This window comes from Gallinula chloropus, assembly GCF_964237585.1.
Source record: "Gallinula chloropus genome assembly, chromosome: 13".
In the NCBI taxonomy this organism is placed as follows: domain Eukaryota; kingdom Metazoa; phylum Chordata; class Aves; order Gruiformes; family Rallidae; genus Gallinula; species Gallinula chloropus.
In genome coordinates this window covers 22,778,551-22,795,934 of record NC_140098.1, presented here as the reverse complement: position 1 = coordinate 22,795,934, position 17,384 = coordinate 22,778,551, and the positions used below count along the sequence as shown (strand labels likewise).

Sequence of the window (17,384 nt, the reverse complement as noted above, 5' to 3'; positions counted from 1 at the left end):
CTTCTACTTGAAGCTTCTGTAGTTGATTCTAGCACAGCGCACCCATTCTTCCAACATTTTTTGAATGATGACTACTATCTTCAAGTGTACGATTGATTTCTGGACAATGTTAGCAATTAATTTTGTTAAAATGCATGTCACAAAGTTCTTAATCATGTCATTTGATCACACTAAGCAGACAGACAAGAACACTTGAATTAAATGGCACAGCCATTCTGAATTGTACTACATGGACCACAAATGCAGGGCAATGGTTAAAAGATAACAGGTCATGTGTCAGATACAACACCTGGTTTTGGTTGTCTTTCCCTCAAGTCCCATCCCTTGAAACTTGCTACCTGGGGACTCTGACACCCAGTCAATAAATTGCTTCAATGAAGATAGTGCATTGTCAGCAGCACGAGTGTCAGCATGGCAACATCATGCTCTGCCGATGGATCACTCAAAGGCTTCATCCTCCAACAGCACTCAGACATGAAGCTCTGTTATTTGCAGCACACCTGTGCTTCCCTAGCAGGCATCAATAACATCCTTCTGCTGCCTTCTATCTGAAAGCTGGATGAGGCTTTGCTGTTCCACAACTGAGCCATGTGCTGGCTCTGACACCAAACAGCAACAGCAGTCTGACTTGCTCAGCATATAAAAGATAGGGTGGTTTGCAACAAGCCTGAAACTGTAAAAATCCAATCACATGATACCCACTGCACAACAGTTACAATTAAGTTTAAGCGAGACAGAATCCTTTCCTATTCTGAACATATTAGACTGAGCAGTGCTGTTAATGTCAATCTGAATCAAAGATGGGCATAAATTTGAAGAGTACCTGTCACAACAAGTATCTACGGTGTAATGCAATCAGTTTGACAAGGTGGGGGGAAAAAAAGAAAAAGCTGAGCAGTTTTGAAAAGGTGTTAATGATGTGATGAGACCTCAGTGAAATTTTGGGCTGCAGCAGATAGATTCCACAAAACACAACAGGGATGTAACCGTCCCCACCACCGACATGTCATACACCACACTAAGCTTAGACTACCAGTTACGGAAATAATCACAATGAGTAACAGTTCCAAAAGTGAGAGTAAGCAATCAACAGGCTAAAAGACTCAATTTAGAAGATTAAATAAAAGCAGTATTCCATATAGGTTGAGCAAAAATTAGATCAAATGATTCCAGAGTATCTACAAGCATCTGGCAGAGACTGGAGAAAGTTACTACTGTGAGTAAAAAAAAAAGATAACTCAAGTAATAAGAAGAAACAGAGGAAGAAGTTTAGACTGAGTATCAGAAAAACAGTCTTCCTACAGCATGAAGTAAGGTTACAAGCTCTCCCACTGCCCAGAGAAGTAGCAACATACCATTATTTAAGTGACAAATGAACACCAAGAGTGTGTTTCAGGATGTGGCGTGTAAGCCAATTATTTAACAATCAAGTGAGTCTGAATTCTACTGCTGCCTAATCAAATGTAATCTAGAACACATAATCTGAATATTTTAACACTGCTTCAAGACAACAAGGGGAAGTATAGCAATACACAGCACGTCAGAGTAGCTTTTAATAGGATCATCCTTCATGAAGGCTTTCCATCTTGCGATGCACATATAACCTCATAGAATCATAGAATGGTCTGGGTTGGAAGGGACCCCAAGGGTCACAGAGCTCCAACCCCCTGCCACAGGCAGGGCCACCAACCTCCAGGCCTGGAGCTACACAAGGCTGCCCAGGGCCCCATCCAACCTGGCCTTGAACATCCCCAGGGACGGGGCATCCACTACTTCTCTGGGCAGCCCCTTCCAGCACCTCATCTCTACCAGCTCCATTTTAGAAAAAATTAGGCTTTAGAAGAATCTTTTTTCCCAAGCCAAGATGCATAAAACATAAGAGCAGCTTCCCAAAGAAGGTGGTTGAACAATTTCATTACCCTCTTTGAAGTATGGACCACACTATGCATTACCACTAGTCTCACAGTTCCCCCAAGAGCCCATCATTTTCCCCTATGGCCTGCTCACTTTTCATAGGCTGTGAGAAGCTGCTTCACTAATACTTAAATCACCTTTTAATGGAAACATCCAGATCCTTCAGGCAGTCCACAATCGTGCTCCTATGCCGCTGTACTGCATTGTGGTCTGTCTGCACAGTTTTCAACAGCGACGTCAACGCTACGTATCTGGGAGAAAGACACACAGTAAGAAACAGCTGACCACAGCCACTTCACTTATATGCACAGACACTCACACAACCCCAAACTTCTTATTTAACTTCTATCTGTTCTGTTACACCCAGTAATGAATGGAAATCTTCCAGGGGACTGCCTGGCCTATCTTCAAAGGTGAGTTACCATACTAAACTGTAACATGCCTGACAGTACCTGCTGCCCAGATAAGCACCTGTCCCAGTTCCTGGGCTCAAGTCCGTTACCCCATCTTCAGAGACATTTTGAAAGGACAAGGAAATTAAAGATCAGACCTCTGCAGATCATACACACAAACCAGTATGAGCTGCAATCCTTAAGGTTTGCACCTATACAAATCACCTATACAGTGATTTGCAATCAAAATGTCTAGAGATGTGTCGTGGTTTTACCCCGGCTGAGAGCTGAGATCCACACAGCTGCCTGCTCCTTAAAGGAAAAGAGCAGGGGGAGAAGGGGAGGGGGAGGTGAGGCAAGGGAAGAAGAAGGGGCAAATAACGACCCCAAAACCAAGAAACCAAAAGGCCCGTGGGTTGGAATAAGGATAGTTTACTAGAATAGCAGAAAGATCAAATCTAACAATGCTGACAGGACTTTAGAGCAAAGAAAATCTCTGAAACTGTTGCTACCCAATGCAGTTTCTCACCCAACCCACAGCTCAGGCCATGCCACCCAGAGCCGTCCCAGAACCCGACCGTCCCCCAAAAACCACACATCCTGGAGCCTCCTGCTCCTCCTCCTCCCATCAGCCCCCTTTATACTGGGCAGGACTTAATTGGCATGGAATACTCCCTTTGGCCAGTCTGGGTCACCTGTCCTGGCTTCGCCTCTCCTTTCTCATGAGTAGAGAAATACAAAGAAGTGAGAGAGTCCTTGACTGTCTGACTCAACTAAACCCATCAGGGTGTTATCAGCACGGCTGTCATTGGATGGAATGCTGTGTTTGGGTGTTACACTGCTACTGAAGAAGTTAACTCCATCCTGACCGAAACCAGGACAAGGTGGGACATCAGTCTAGTGGTTGTAGCAATTCCATTTTCAGATTCACAGTGACCAAAACACATCTAAATTCCTTTGTTGCCAATCTAATTCCTTTGTTGCCGGCCTCAGACAGGCTGGGACAAGAGATTCTCAGCTTACTGGGAAAAAAAAACAGCTGGCTAGATTAAGAAATTACATGTTAAGAATCAGATCCTGCACCCATACTCTCTAAACTAAAAAGGGCAGAGCCACAGTTGATATTTTTACAGAGAAAAGAATGCATCAAGAAAGCAGAAAGCTAGGCAGTCATACTAACCCCAACAACAGTCCTTCCCAAAATAACCTGCTGGAAAGCTCTGCTTTGGCACAACTTTTGTGCAATTGCTTCTCACACACTTTAAACTGGTGTTATCAGAACACACTTCATACAACTTACCTAATATTTTTGTCGTTGTTTAATAAGAAACGGCCTAGGATGTTAATGGCTAACACCTGCAGAAAGAGTTAGGGATGGTCAGTGATCAAAGAAGGCTGCTGGACATCTTCACTGTTTCAAGATGAGTTTAAAAGGCACTGTGTCAAAGGTACTATGGTGGTTCTTGGCCAAAGGCATAAGATAAGGAACTCTAGAAGCTGACTAAGCAGAGGAAAAGCTAAGACAAATACAGCATGAGACCTCTCCTGCACTCAAGGGAACGCAGTCTGCAGAAAGCTTAGCTTTATTTTGGTTATTTTCAAAAAATACATAACCACCACTTTCTGAAGACAGAGCCAACTGTCAGGCTATATTTAGGTGAAACAACTTTGCTTCATGTCCTCTACACAATTTACTCTAATACAAGCCTAGAATAAATGAGGGGGGGAAAAAAAGCCATGGCAAAGGCAACTCACTCTCAGTCCACTCTCAGATTTTATGTCCATAATAGTCAGCACAGTTTCATAGAGAATGGCATTTCCCACATTTTTACTTGTTTCTGTATTAGTTGCGACCTGGAGAAAAAAAAAAAAAAGTAACTCCAACACAACCAAAACAGATCTGTGCTGTTCTGCAGAACAGGCAGTGCAACTAACCAATCCTGGCAATCAGGTACTACACTTGCAACAAAACTGAACCCAGCACAGGCAGCAGCTATATCTTCACCAGGGCTGCTGAATCCAAACTATTCAGAAGCCAAAAGAGAAACTTGAAGCGGCTCATCAACCTTGCAGACTCACCTGTGCAAGTATATCATTCATTGCTTCACTAGAATCGTCATCATTTCGCCCTAAAATTCGTAGTAACCGCAGGATTCGTACCTGTTTGACAAAATAAAGCAGAGAAAATCCCACTGGATGGCAGGGTTTTACCTGGGAACCATTAAATGCCAGTTCGCTCCCTGAGGAGTGGCAAAGCAGCAAAATAAGCTGCTGATTTCCATTCCTATGCACAATCCTCACCCTTAATAAGGCCTTTACCAACAAGACCAGGCATGTGTTGCACCCCTTTTCTTCCCACTAACTGGAGGTGCCCCCATCACCCACCAGGCACAGAGACCAACACGTGTTGCTGCCTCTCCTTTTTGTCCTAACTTCACCTAACACAGTAAGGCACTACCATGGCTGTTCAAGCCAAAGCAGAGGTCTTCCCCCAAAAGTAGATGAAGAGCATTTGCACAATCAGCTCTTAGAAAAGACTTAAACCTTTAAATCAACACAGATGCCCTGAGGTAAGCACCTCATCAGATCTATGTCTCAGAACACAGTACTAGAACTAAAGCTATCAATTACTGTGTGCATCAGTTCTTACCTGCAAAAAGGGGTCACTGATCCCAGACACATCATGCTCTGGTGAATATCCAGACATGATAAGGTTCTTCAGAATACGAACTAATTGAGGAACAAGCTGTGAAGAAGAGAGTTGTTCTATTAGGGTGTCAGTTCTTTCCTCCTGACAGCTTTAAAGTAAAGGTCCAAGAACAAATCTTGCATTTGAAAGAAAGTCAGTTTATGGATTCTTCCACAAAGTTCAACCTGCACACCTAGAGCTGATGTTATATGAATACCCACAGCTTAGCTAGGGCACAACTAGAACCAGTTAAGTGGGGAGTCGAGCACCATGTTGTATCTTTAAAATACTACATCTACCAGCTTGGCAATTGAGACCTGAGAGGAAATACCAACTTAAATGCATCTCTTCATGAAAGGGGGATGTGCTGGGACTATTGAAACAGTGTAATTCCAGGATTTCGCTCGAGGGCTTTGCAAGCTCCTGACTCATTTTTAACATACATCTTGATGGAAGCATCAGGCAAGAGTTTTGATCTTTTCAAGTACTGCACTGCTTCCTTCAAGTCTGATACTCCATCCAACTTAGCTTCTACCAAGAAAAGCCTATGGATCTGCTTCCTCTCCAAAAGCTCCTAAATAGGGATGAGAATGCATCTCCCTTCAGTGTTTCCCCAGGGCTCTATCTACTGTTAGATGACTACTGCCCTGCAAGTAGCTCCAGAGTCTATTCTCCCCCTCTTCACATCCAGCTTCTTGTCAAGAGCAGCAACACTAAACTGACCAAATTCTTCGCTTCACTGCTGTTAAAAGGATTCTGCATAACAGTAGAGAAACTGATGGAAGCACTGCTACCACGTGAGATTCAGGAGCACAAAATCCTATCAACTTACACTGTTCACATTTTAAAGTTTCTTTCCAACTGTGGGGGCTAAAAAAACCTTTCAAAAGCAGTTCAGATTACTCCAATGTTGGTGGCACAGGTGTCCCAGCAGACATCTACCCATAGGATAAAGTTATCTTTCAAGACTTGTACAGAGGTTTGAAGAAATAGTACCTAACTGTAAGACTTTAGCTCAACTCCCTCCATCTTGGGCATCACTAGTGATGCACTTCATCTGTCTGGGCAACTCTGAGGAACTGTAACGTAATTACTCTGCAGCATCTTTACACATGCCAAGCAAATTATTAATTCAGGGTGGCAAATAAGGCAATCATTAAAGCAGACAAGCTATAACTAACTTACTATTTATATCCAAAAATGTTTATAGCAGCTATGAGTAACAAATTAAGTCTCAGGGATGAAACAAAGTTCACCTTTAACACGTTCTATGAAAAATCTTACAGCTGAAAGACAGAAACTGGACTAATTTTCACTGAACTGTAAGAGAAAAATCTCTCCAAGTGGATGAGAGAGATATGGATCTCTACAAGCTTTATTCCTTCCACAGAAAGTTTCTTTTATCCCTCTCAATGCTAGTATTATTAAAATAATCCTGACACTGGCTGGAGATAGAGGTGACAAACTAGACAGAAGTGTTATGGTGGCAGCACTAAGTGGATTTTTCATTCCTGATGCATGGCTAGTGCCAGGACCGCATCGTTCTTTCTCTCAGCTCCATGCATGACAACTACAGTTTATCACAATGTTCCCTGTAAAACCCTTCCCCATGAGTCACCCTTAAGACACTTAAATTTTCCCATCCTTAAGATGGTCTGCTCCTGCACTCATGCATGCCTAGTGTGAGTCAGGGATTGCATTCAGACTAAATTGCTTGCAGCAATGTTGACGCTTCTGACAACATCAAATCAAAGTGTTACTTCAGATTCAGCACAGACGGTAGCAGGAGGTTCCAAGAGCACAATGAGGCTGAATATGGCTGCACTAAGCTGGACTAAAGTCTTGCACAGATGTGGTACAGTGCAGGGACACCAGCTGAGTTTCCATCATCTCTCTTCATTTCTACCTTCACTCTTCAGGAATTACTTCTAACATGCAAGAGCTTCAGGACTGACGACAGAACAAACAAAGGGCAGTGGTACAGCCATGGAGGTCGGTTGAGGGCCACCCCACCCCAATTTTCTATAGTCAAATTACACCCATGAAAAACATCAGCGATGCAGTTGTACTCAATAGCTCTCTGCAACACTGCAAGCCCACTTACTGGCAGCTAACTGACTGTCCCTCCATGCTCCCCTTTTGGGAATCACCCAAAGTTGCACAATGATTCAGGCAAAACACAACGTCTAGTTTGTGGTAAGAAGAAAGTCCAGGGCTACAGTTTGCATAGGGACAAAATACATTCCCTGAAGTATTCCTCAGAAGAGAAAGCTTGAGCATAGCAGGCTTATATTTGGAGAAGGCCACAACTGAGATTCAGGGCTGCCATGGGTGTAAAAGTTTAGTGACAAGACCAGACCAGCACACAAAAAGTATTAGACAAATACAAATGTTCTACGCACGTGGCAATCAATCACAACTGTGGCACTGAGGTGCTGCCTCACAAGAGGCAAACATCTACAGATTCAAGGCAAGCATGCACCATCTAGAAGAATTAATTCTTACCTTTTCATTCTAACACACAGCAGGATTCCAGACAAAAGGGACAAAACAGACGAAGCAGCCATTAGGGACAGATCAATGTTTACCATTCACAGCATAAAAACAACAAGAGATGGCTAGAAAAGAACCTATCTACTACCCAAACCTCTGTGGACTTGGCTCTTCTCTCTTTTCCCATGCCTATCCATCTTAACTGAGCAATTAATAGCAGCGATGGCAACCTTTAAAATGACCCTAGTGCCACTGCTTTGACATATACAAACAGGGAAAGGGAAGATGCATGCCAAAATGCTAAGGATACGCAGTTCGAAATCTCTAATGATACAGGCAAGCCAAGGAAGAACAGTAAACTGGGCATGCAAGCTTCCAAAGGAGCAAATGGCCAGTTCTGTTCCATCAGCTTTGTTCAAATTCTCCTTCTTTGAGGAAGTCATCAGAATGACATAATCACTGAAATTCTCAGAAGCCCTTCTACTGGCAGTCCTTCTTTCACATAGCAATAACACTGCACAGCAAATTAAAGCAAGCAGCATAAAGAAGTTTGTGCTGGGGAGGGGGTGGGGGGAGAAGCAAACATTCCTAACCAGAAGAGGAGGACTGACTAGACTGACTTGACTGACTTGACTCTCAAACACGTCTGTTACACTGGAAAGTGATGTAATATAGCATGCACTAGAGATTAGCAATGTACAGAACTAGAACTTCCACTGGTACTTTTGACCTGAGTTTATAAAATTGTGTGTCTATGAGGAAGGCATTCAGGTGCTGGTATAAACCTCAGTTTTTCACCTTTGCCTCTTTACATTTAACAGACTCATGACTCCAATGTCCCTATGTAATTACCTATAAAGAGTGGAACAATCCCTAAAGGAATATAAAAGAGGACAGTTTAAAACTAGCTTTAGGATGAGTTTCACACTGCGGTCTTAAGACTAGTGTTTTGTAACTTACCCACTTATTGAGTGGATATGGGATAGATACAAAGTTCCCAAATTCAGCGTGGGGTGGGGATTTTGTGGGAGTTTTTTTTGGTTGGTTGGTTGGTTTGTTTGTTGGGGTTTTTTTAAATTTTGGTAACAAGCAGACAATATCATTAACTTCTTCACCCAAATAAGGGATTTTATTTTCAAAGTAGATGGGTACATCAATTTCACTAGGGAGACTAAGAGGATGCATAAACACAAACTAAAAAATCCAACCCACCACAAATAAAACCGTTATTATTAACTCTGCATTGTTATCAGTTCACACTTACCTTTCTAAAGTGTGCAAGCATGTCTGGGCTTCTCTCACACATCTCTGTGAGGAGGACAACTGATGTATGAAGAACACCTGAGGAAGGCAGGGTGGTAAGAAAAAAGTATCTGCATTTAACATAATTTCACGGGATCCAGATATGTGACAAAGATCATAAGGAAATGACAGGAAATAGTTAAATACTATTTTTGAATCCAACATATCTACCCCAGAATATATTTGCACTTGCAGTCATGCCCAAGTGTCCTTCTGAAGGACATTTGCTTTCACTGCATGGAAGTAGGAAGAAACAAATCATACAAATACACTTCAAAAGTGCCAAGTGAAAGGCTTGAGTAGCAAGTGCACCACCCCATGAAGAATGGCAGAGCATTGCTACAGAGTCAGGACATTACCATGATTCTTCTCGTTCAGCAAGTTTTTGGTGGCTGGCAGGAACATCTCCATGAGTTCAGGCACCTTTCTAATGACATGAACAGCACACAATGCTGCCTGTACAGAAAAAACAGCCCCGTTAGTACATACTCTATTGATGACAATACATGTTTTAGAACATCTAGCACAATGGAAACTATCACAAACCTCATGTTATACAAAGGCCTGCAAAGTTTATGGTACATGTTTCCATTTCTCTACTACAAGGAATACTAAACAGCATCACAGACAAGAGTTCACTAAAACTGCCATGAGGAGGGAAGAAAGAAAAAAAGAAACAGAGCACAGAGCTACAAAGTCATACTCTCAACTAGCAATGATTCCTATTTTCATTATTCACTTCAGTAGTGATATTAGCTACAAAGCAGGTCTGCCTTTAATAGTGCTACTTCAGTTGGTCTTCCTGTTGCTAAGGAGGTTGCAGTGCACTGGAAGCCAGTAAAGAAATTTATGTCAAATTTATGGCTCATTTTCTTTTTCTTTAATGTTATCTCCTTCCCAAAAAACTGAGTTCCCCCTGTAAGTGATGAGCCCTAAGTAACACAAAAGTATACTGCAAACAAATTTTCCTACTTCTTCTAGGATGCAGAAGCAACAGGGACCACTACTCTCTGGAGCTGCTGGAGAATCAAATGCACTGAGGGCCTCTTTCCAGAGCACAGCAATAGTCTTTAGCACTGCTTTCTCTCCAATCTCTCTAGGTCCAACTAGACAAATCAGTAACAATGCATCTCTTCTGACTCTTAAGCACTCCTCACCCTCTCCAGGATTGAACAATGAAATAAATGTAAAAGAACAAAGGTGATTACATGTTGCAGATGCTGTGGCACATGCACTGTGGAAATGAGACAATTTATAATCCTTTGCTCCTGCCAAGCCCTTAACCCTTCTATCTCACATGCTACTGCCATCATTAACAGAGGAGATCAAATAGGTTCCAATGATCACATACCAGCCTATACTGTTAACAATCAAAGATTCTCTGGACTTACCAGAGAAGATACAGAAATAAAACTGACGACTAGAAGCTTAGGGTTAGCAGGCAGGTGTTCATATTACTATCACTAACCTTAAGGTACAGAGTAGCAGAACAGCAATAACTGTCTCACCTGTCAGAGACTTATCTTTTCAAGGCTTACACAACATTCCTGCTACAGACAGACAGGGTGTTTTGAGCTTTTACACACTGGGAAAACCCCTCAGTGTGACCAAGCCATATAGTACTCCAGATATTAGCAAAGTACCCGATCAATCTTGAGTTTTAATCCACAGCAAAGTATTCAAAAGTTCCCTGAAGTACCTTCTTCCTAAGATAGGAGTTGGAAGTTTTGAGGAGCTTTTCCACCTCTCCTGCAAGGTCTCTGCACATTTCTGAGGAGCCCATGCAGCCAAGAGTGCAGAGTGCCAGCCCCTGCACATATTGCGTGCTGTGATTAAGGTCACTGTAAAGGAGAACAAAAAAAAGCCAGTCAGCATGCACACAGAGAACCTGAACACACAAGAAAAGGCATCTGTAACTACAGTCATCTAACCAGCTGCACACATGGCCCAGAAGAACCCTCCAGACTCTCAGCTATTAGGGAGCATGCATTAGGAGCAATAGCAACTTTAAGTGTGTGCACTGCAGGGTTGCTACTACTACTTAGCGAATCCTTAGATTTACAAAGATAAAATACTTGTTTAAAACTACCAGGTGAATACCTAGGGACTGAGCTGAGAAGAGGGAAGACCATATAGATTTCTGCTAAAACTTCTGAAGTTAAGCCAACACCTCACATTTTGGAACTTGCATGCAGAAAACTTAACATGAGCAGTTCTGCAGTGATTCTGTGGGTTGCCCCAGTTTAGACATGTTCTAGTAGAGGCTTTTCCTTCTGCATTTGCAAACCAAACAGTATATAAAAATCTATGTAAAAACATCCTATAACCTGAGTAAAAAACAGAAATCCCACCATTCTTAGGCCTTGAAAATAATCCATGCAGGATTTTGTTTAGCAATGCTAACTGGTTATATGCCTAAGGAAGTTGTGAAAAGTGGCCAGTAAAAAGTGGCCAGTAAAAAGTTAAATCACCTCCCAGCCCATGCTATTCATGAGGCCAGCTACCAGTGTCACAGTAAATACAAGACAATATACTTCTCACACAGCAATCCCAGCAGCCTTTAAAACTGATTTCAACACTACTTTTTCATCAGACGATTTGGTACTCATGTTGTCACAGTATCCAGGATTCAGTGTTGACCAAGATCAAAGCTATGGTTCCTGGTCTGGGAGGTGAGGGGAGATGGGGATTACATGGTGGGAGAGCAGGGGAAACAAGTGGTATGTGACCAAATGCACACCACGTGCAGAAAAGCAGGAGACAGGATACTGACTGTGACATCAAGCAGCTACGGCCACATGCAGATGAAGGAACACAGAGCACATGCCACTACATGGGTTGCTTTTTTTGTTTCCTTTCTGTTTACTAATTTTTGGCAGCTATATATACACCTGTGTGTACAGCAAGTATGTGCTTCACAAGGGCCTGCTTCCCACTTGGGTGGGTTTTTTGGTATCAATATCTAGGTCTTGCTATAAAATAATGAAAGACAATTAAATGCCTTAATGTCTAGATAAAAGCAAGACAAAGTGGCAGATACAGAAGCCAAAGGAGAACGCAATAAACAACCCACTAAGATGGTAGGAAGCTGTCCACCAATTTTGCTCAGCTTCAGTCTGACCCATCTCTAGTTCACACTTACTACAGTCTTACCACTTAAATTCATTTTAGCATAAACAATCAAAAGAGGCGTTAACCTAATAGCCTAGTTCTAATGTAAGAGCCTCACAGGTATGACAATTCAATGAAAAAAATCTTTAGCCAACTTTCTCCTCTCTCCTGGACTCTAGGTCCAAAGTTCACAGATCCTCAGGCCTGCAGTTTTGTCAAGTTTCTTCCCAAGCATTTTAACCCCACAGTCTAACTGAAGATCAATACTTTACTTGCTAATATCTGGGAGGCTTATACTCTAAAAGTAAATAACAACACACACACCACACAACCAAGCAGGCATATGGATAAATCAACTAGATCCCAGTTGTTCCACTCCTGTTCCCATCCATCTGAAAAGGAGCGTTTTTGGAAATGCACCAATCACCATCTGCTAAACTCCGAGGTAAACCAGTCCCAGTTTAACACCATTTTGCTGAGAGGGAGGAAAAAAAGCTTAAAAAGTCATTTTCCATCCCCTCTTGTCTGATTTCAGCAAAATGCCAATCAGACAGCACATCCCAAGTTCCTGCCTTGCTTCCAGGGAAAACCATTCATCGGGACCATTAGGCCAGCCTTAAAAAGCAAGCAGGGTACACAGCCTTGGTCCTCGAAGCCAGACAACTCTCAGCTCATCAGCAGGAGTCGAGTAATCAAAGGACAACATGGCTGGTACAATATACAGAACTGTGTGACACATGATGGCCAGTCCAGCCCACAAAGTTTTAACTGTTACAAAGCCACCCTGATTCAATCACATTTGAAAAGTGCATGGACCTTTACTGATGTTGCATTACTGCTCACCTGTCTCTCTCCTATTGCAAGCTGGAAGATAACTGATTTACAGACATGGAAGAGAGCTCTTTACAACAACTGCAGGTCTTCTGCACTATCTGGGCACCTTCCTGATTTTATTTATCTTCACATGACCTTCAGAAACACGTGCTACCATTCTGTAACAGTAGTTACATGAAGCGTGTTCATCACATACACCTCTTCAGGACCAGTGCCATTTTATATTACCTTCCCTCTAAGAGGAAGCTGGACAGGGTCATCCAATACAGTACAATACTAGAACAGTCTTGTACAGTTAACAAAATACAACAAATGGAAGATAACAAGGGAATAAAACTAAAGTACTCAAAATACCACTGTCAGGAGTGTACTTTCAGATCCTGAAACCTCAAAGCATGTGTTGATGGAGAGAGAGATGGTACCCTTACTTCTTGATGCAATTGGTCATAAGAAGATGGACATCCTGTCTCTCATCCAGCAGCAACATGGCACCTAAATACCCAATGCGCTTGTCTGTGAATTTCTGAGAGGCAATGAGCTTGAGGCACTCCAACTGGAAAAAATAATAATAAACAAATTAAAAGGAAAAAGGACAGGATTAGCTTAAACTACTTCTTAGCTACATGAGAAACAGTCTGAACGTTGATGTTTACTCATTTAAGTCTCTTGGAATGCATTTTTTAAAATACATTTTATTCCCATTTTGGTGATGTGGAAAACAAAGAAAGGTTACATGACCTGCCTAAAGTTTCCAGCAAGCCAGCAGAACAGTCATTAGCAGCTCCTGTGTCTTGAAGTAGCCAGACACCATTGGCCTTCTATAACCTCAGATACAACAGGTATGTGGATTTACATCAGATCACAAAAGTAAAATATGTAACGTTTATAGACAAAAGATGCATCATTATAAACAAAATAGTAAAGATCTAGAAATCTAGATCATGTGTCATGTTTGATATGCACTGGAAACTTCTGAACCGGGCTTAGATGGTCCATCTACCTACTGAGAGAGGATCAATGCCATGTAAGTAAACTATCAAAATCAAGTTTTGTTTATTATGATCCGTAGCTGGCTTTCCAGTTAGGTAAACCTTAGATACCATCAGCAATAGTTGAGTGTGCTGCTCTGTAATCGCTACTGGAAATCCTGAAGTCAGACTAAAGCCATGCGCGCTGCAGCCACTGCAAGCTTCCCTGCCACCACCGTCAGAAACGTTCAACTGTGCTCAACAGCAGAAGAGAGACCCGAGACAACGTGCACAGCTGCCACCGGCACTCGGCTGATTAGGAACTTAATTGCTAACCCATTTTTAAACCTAACACTTTCTTTCTAAAGAAAAAACCAAAAAAGAAACAAAGAGACACCACTGACAGAGATATCCTGACACTACTTTGCAATAAAACATTGTTCTCTAACAGACAAACTAATCAAGTATAATCAGTGTCTACTTTCCAGGGAGGAAGTAGTAGAAATGGCTTCCCAAACAGATGAGACCTGTCCCTCACAAACACATACCCTGTTTTACAAATTAGCTGGGGCAGCACGTAAGCATACACAATGGATATAAGGAGAGGTCAGACAAAGCTTGCAACAAATCCATTTCACAGGAGGTAAAGGGGCATGCACAGGTAAAAATACAGGGCATCATGAAAAGATTTTCATGGTTCCTAGCTATAGGGAAGCTTGAACAGGGCAAGAGACACAGGTGAGATGCAGGAAGCACACGCACGTCAGGATACAAGAAAATTAAAACTGAAGTGCCAAAGGAAAAGTGCTACAGACTGGCCACTGACACGATCTCACAGCTCCATGGCACCAGAACATCAAACGCAGCTGTGCAAGAAGTTGTGACATGTGAACACCCAGCCCCTGCAGGGTGACAAACTGGTATGGAAAAGCTGGAAAGTGAGATCAGTTTGCTAGGTTGAAAGGGGGTGAAAATCTAGAACACACACACACCTCTGACCGTTAAGATCAGTCATCCACAAGGATAACTGAATTTGCACAGATGGGCAAGATCAACAAGGGATCAGGTACAGAGCACTAGATATCAACCTCTCATCTTTCCAGTGCTCTGTGAGAGAGTAATGTGCTTCTGAACCACTTTTCTTCTCCAGGTTTACAGGACAGTTTCTTACACAACCCTCTGCAAAAACGCAATGTACAACTGATGACATTTAAACTACAGTGTAAGAGCCAACAGAGGCAGAAGATGAACAACTGAGAAAAAGCAGAAGGAAACTAGTGACTGCAACAGATCCTGTAAGACATATTTCTAGTACTTTTGATTTTCAAAGATAGGATTGAAATTTACTTTGTGGAAGGCCGAGTTCTTCTTTCACTGGTAAACAAATAGATGCACCCTAGCTTCAGGTGCTACAATACTGAGAAACATGATCAACTGAAGCTCTCAGCAGGTCTAATTAGTGGAAGAAATATTGATACTATTGTATCCATTTAATCCAAAGGAACAATTAAAATCTGCTACATCAACACTGTAACAGATACATTCCTAAAGCCTGATATGACAGATGCATCTAAGCCAGACTACAACTTGCCCAAGTTTTACTGACAGAGTGTCTCTTCCAACTGGATTTTTTTTGCAAGTGGAAATAATGACAATAATAATAGTAAAGTTGTCTGACCATTTGCCCAGGCTGCCTGATACCTCAACTTGTACAAATGGCCTTTGCACATGCTCAAAAGACAGCTTGCCATCCAGTGCATTTCAGCATGTACTGGCTAAATACAGTGTTTATGATTATATTTGTGTGTAAGATATCCTGGGCCAAACTTGAGGATCCCTGGCTTAGAAAGCAGAACAACCATTCACTACTCCTGACCCCTCTAAATTCACTTTTATTTACTGGTTACCCCTTGCACACTGTTAGTTGAAGTCAGCTGTCTGCTTGCATCTTTGAGAGAGACTAACATAGCCTGTGGCCCTCTTCAGGTTTTCAGCCAAACATACTCCCTGTGTGTTTATCCTGTCACTCTCACAAGCTTCCTATCTGCAATCTTGAACTATCTACAAGATAGACAACTGCTGGAACAGCATGTGTCTTCAACAGGTCCCAAACCCATGCAAACTATACTCCACCTACACAGCATCAGCACTTGGAGAGATTCTTTCCAGTTACAAGTACTGTTCCCAAAATCATCAGTTCAAATGCGTCTGTGTGAGATGTAGCAAACCCAGCAATAACAGATAATGAATAATGTGTTTTACCCTTCTTCCACTGAAAGTGAAGAGGTAATTTACTATTACTAAGCAGAAACTGAAAAAAATGTTAACTCGTCTAACCTTCCATATGTGAGATTAAATACTTGAATAGTAAGATAAAACAATCCAAATTAAAGATGTTCCTAAAATAGGCCAGGTGTAGAAATTCTAGATGACACTTATCTGTTGTACTTTCCTTTCTTTTTGTAGATCTCTCAGTAATTTTTGTGACATGAAGCTTCCTTCTGGGACAAGGGAGCCTGCCTATGAAGTGTTAAGAACAGGGCAATACACAAATTCTCTTGCTTTTACACAGTAACACGTTACCTTGTAGGAAGAATCTAACACTGCAAAAGATGATGCTGTTGATATGCAATAGCACAGCCCAGATTCACTTTCTAACACTAAGACACTTTAGAATTTTATTTCAAAGGTTTGAGTTTGCTGTTTCAGTGAAACATGAACTAATAGACTCCAAGACATGAAGTTACTTCAAGAGATACAAAAATCTGACTGATGTGTTTTTATTTAGTTTATGAAAGGCCTCGGTTCGATTGCTACTAACAGGACACCTACTGATTTGTAAGCAAAACAGACTATACCCCAAACTCAGTAAAGCTCAACATGAAGATCTTGTAGATCAAGAACTGCAATGTTCCTGTCTCCCTTTCCCACAAGGTACCTGTGACAAAAATGTGTCAAAAGTAAGTCAAGAGATGGAAAACTCATACCAGCATTCTCCAAGTCATCTAAGATGGGGATAAGTAAAACCAAATTCTTATTGCTGGGACCAGACCAGCCTAGAGTAGATTGCCTTAGAAGGAAAAGGCTATAGAACCTCCTTTGAAGCATCTGGTTATTTTCCATCAGAGACGGAACTCCACAGCGCTGTTCTGAACCTATCTAGAAATATCCACACGTACCAGACTATGGTTTAGGAACCACTGCTCTGCAGAAACATGGCTGGGGGGAGCAGACAGTCGAATAACAGCAGGCTAACCTTGAGTCTTGTAAGAAGACATGGAAGCCTCCACAGAGCAGATCTCACTAACAACATCAGAATTAACTACTGTCTGTTCAGAATTATGTGAAGGCAGACACCTAAACACCCCAAAGAGCAGACAGAGTGCAGCTAGGAGTGCTCTGAAAAGTCAATGTGTCCAACAAGACACGGAGCAGACTGGCATATGCACACAGCACAGCAAGTACTGAACTCTGACCTACCTGTCCAAAATGTGCAGGGTATCCCAGCATGTGCATATACAGCAGCTTTGCCACATTTCTGCATCGGTATGTGTTATCTTCCTCCCGGAAGGACGAGCGGATAGCAGCACATTCCTTTTGAATCATCTCACGCTCTTCTGCCTGGGTTCTTGCTGTCCGGATGGTCCGGATCAACTCCCGCAGTCTGATGGGGGCTGGCAT

At 42.1% G+C, this 17,384-nt stretch overlaps 1 protein-coding gene across 2 annotated transcripts in view; it reads right to left on the bottom strand.

Annotated features, from left to right (window-relative positions):
* The window catches only part of AP1G1 (adaptor related protein complex 1 subunit gamma 1), a gene marked incomplete at its 5' end in the record, with an annotated part of 30,539 nt that extends 13,155 nt beyond the window's left edge, over nt 1-17,384 (bottom strand). The window contains 11 exons of one of the 2 annotated variants that reach the window (XM_084270240.1): nt 2,052-2,165; nt 3,607-3,662; nt 4,062-4,160; nt 4,386-4,466; nt 4,957-5,052; nt 7,501-7,509; nt 8,753-8,829; nt 9,150-9,246; nt 10,490-10,631; nt 13,164-13,288; nt 17,184-17,384. In XM_084270240.1, coding sequence (XP_084126366.1) covers nt 2,052-2,165; nt 3,607-3,662; nt 4,062-4,160; nt 4,386-4,466; nt 4,957-5,052; nt 7,501-7,509; nt 8,753-8,829; nt 9,150-9,246; nt 10,490-10,631; nt 13,164-13,288; nt 17,184-17,384 — 1,097 coding nt within the window. The remainder of the gene's footprint in view (nt 1-2,051; nt 2,166-3,606; nt 3,663-4,061; nt 4,161-4,385; nt 4,467-4,956; nt 5,053-7,500; nt 7,510-8,752; nt 8,830-9,149; nt 9,247-10,489; nt 10,632-13,163; nt 13,289-17,183) is intronic. The other variant, XM_084270239.1, reaches the window with a different exon arrangement.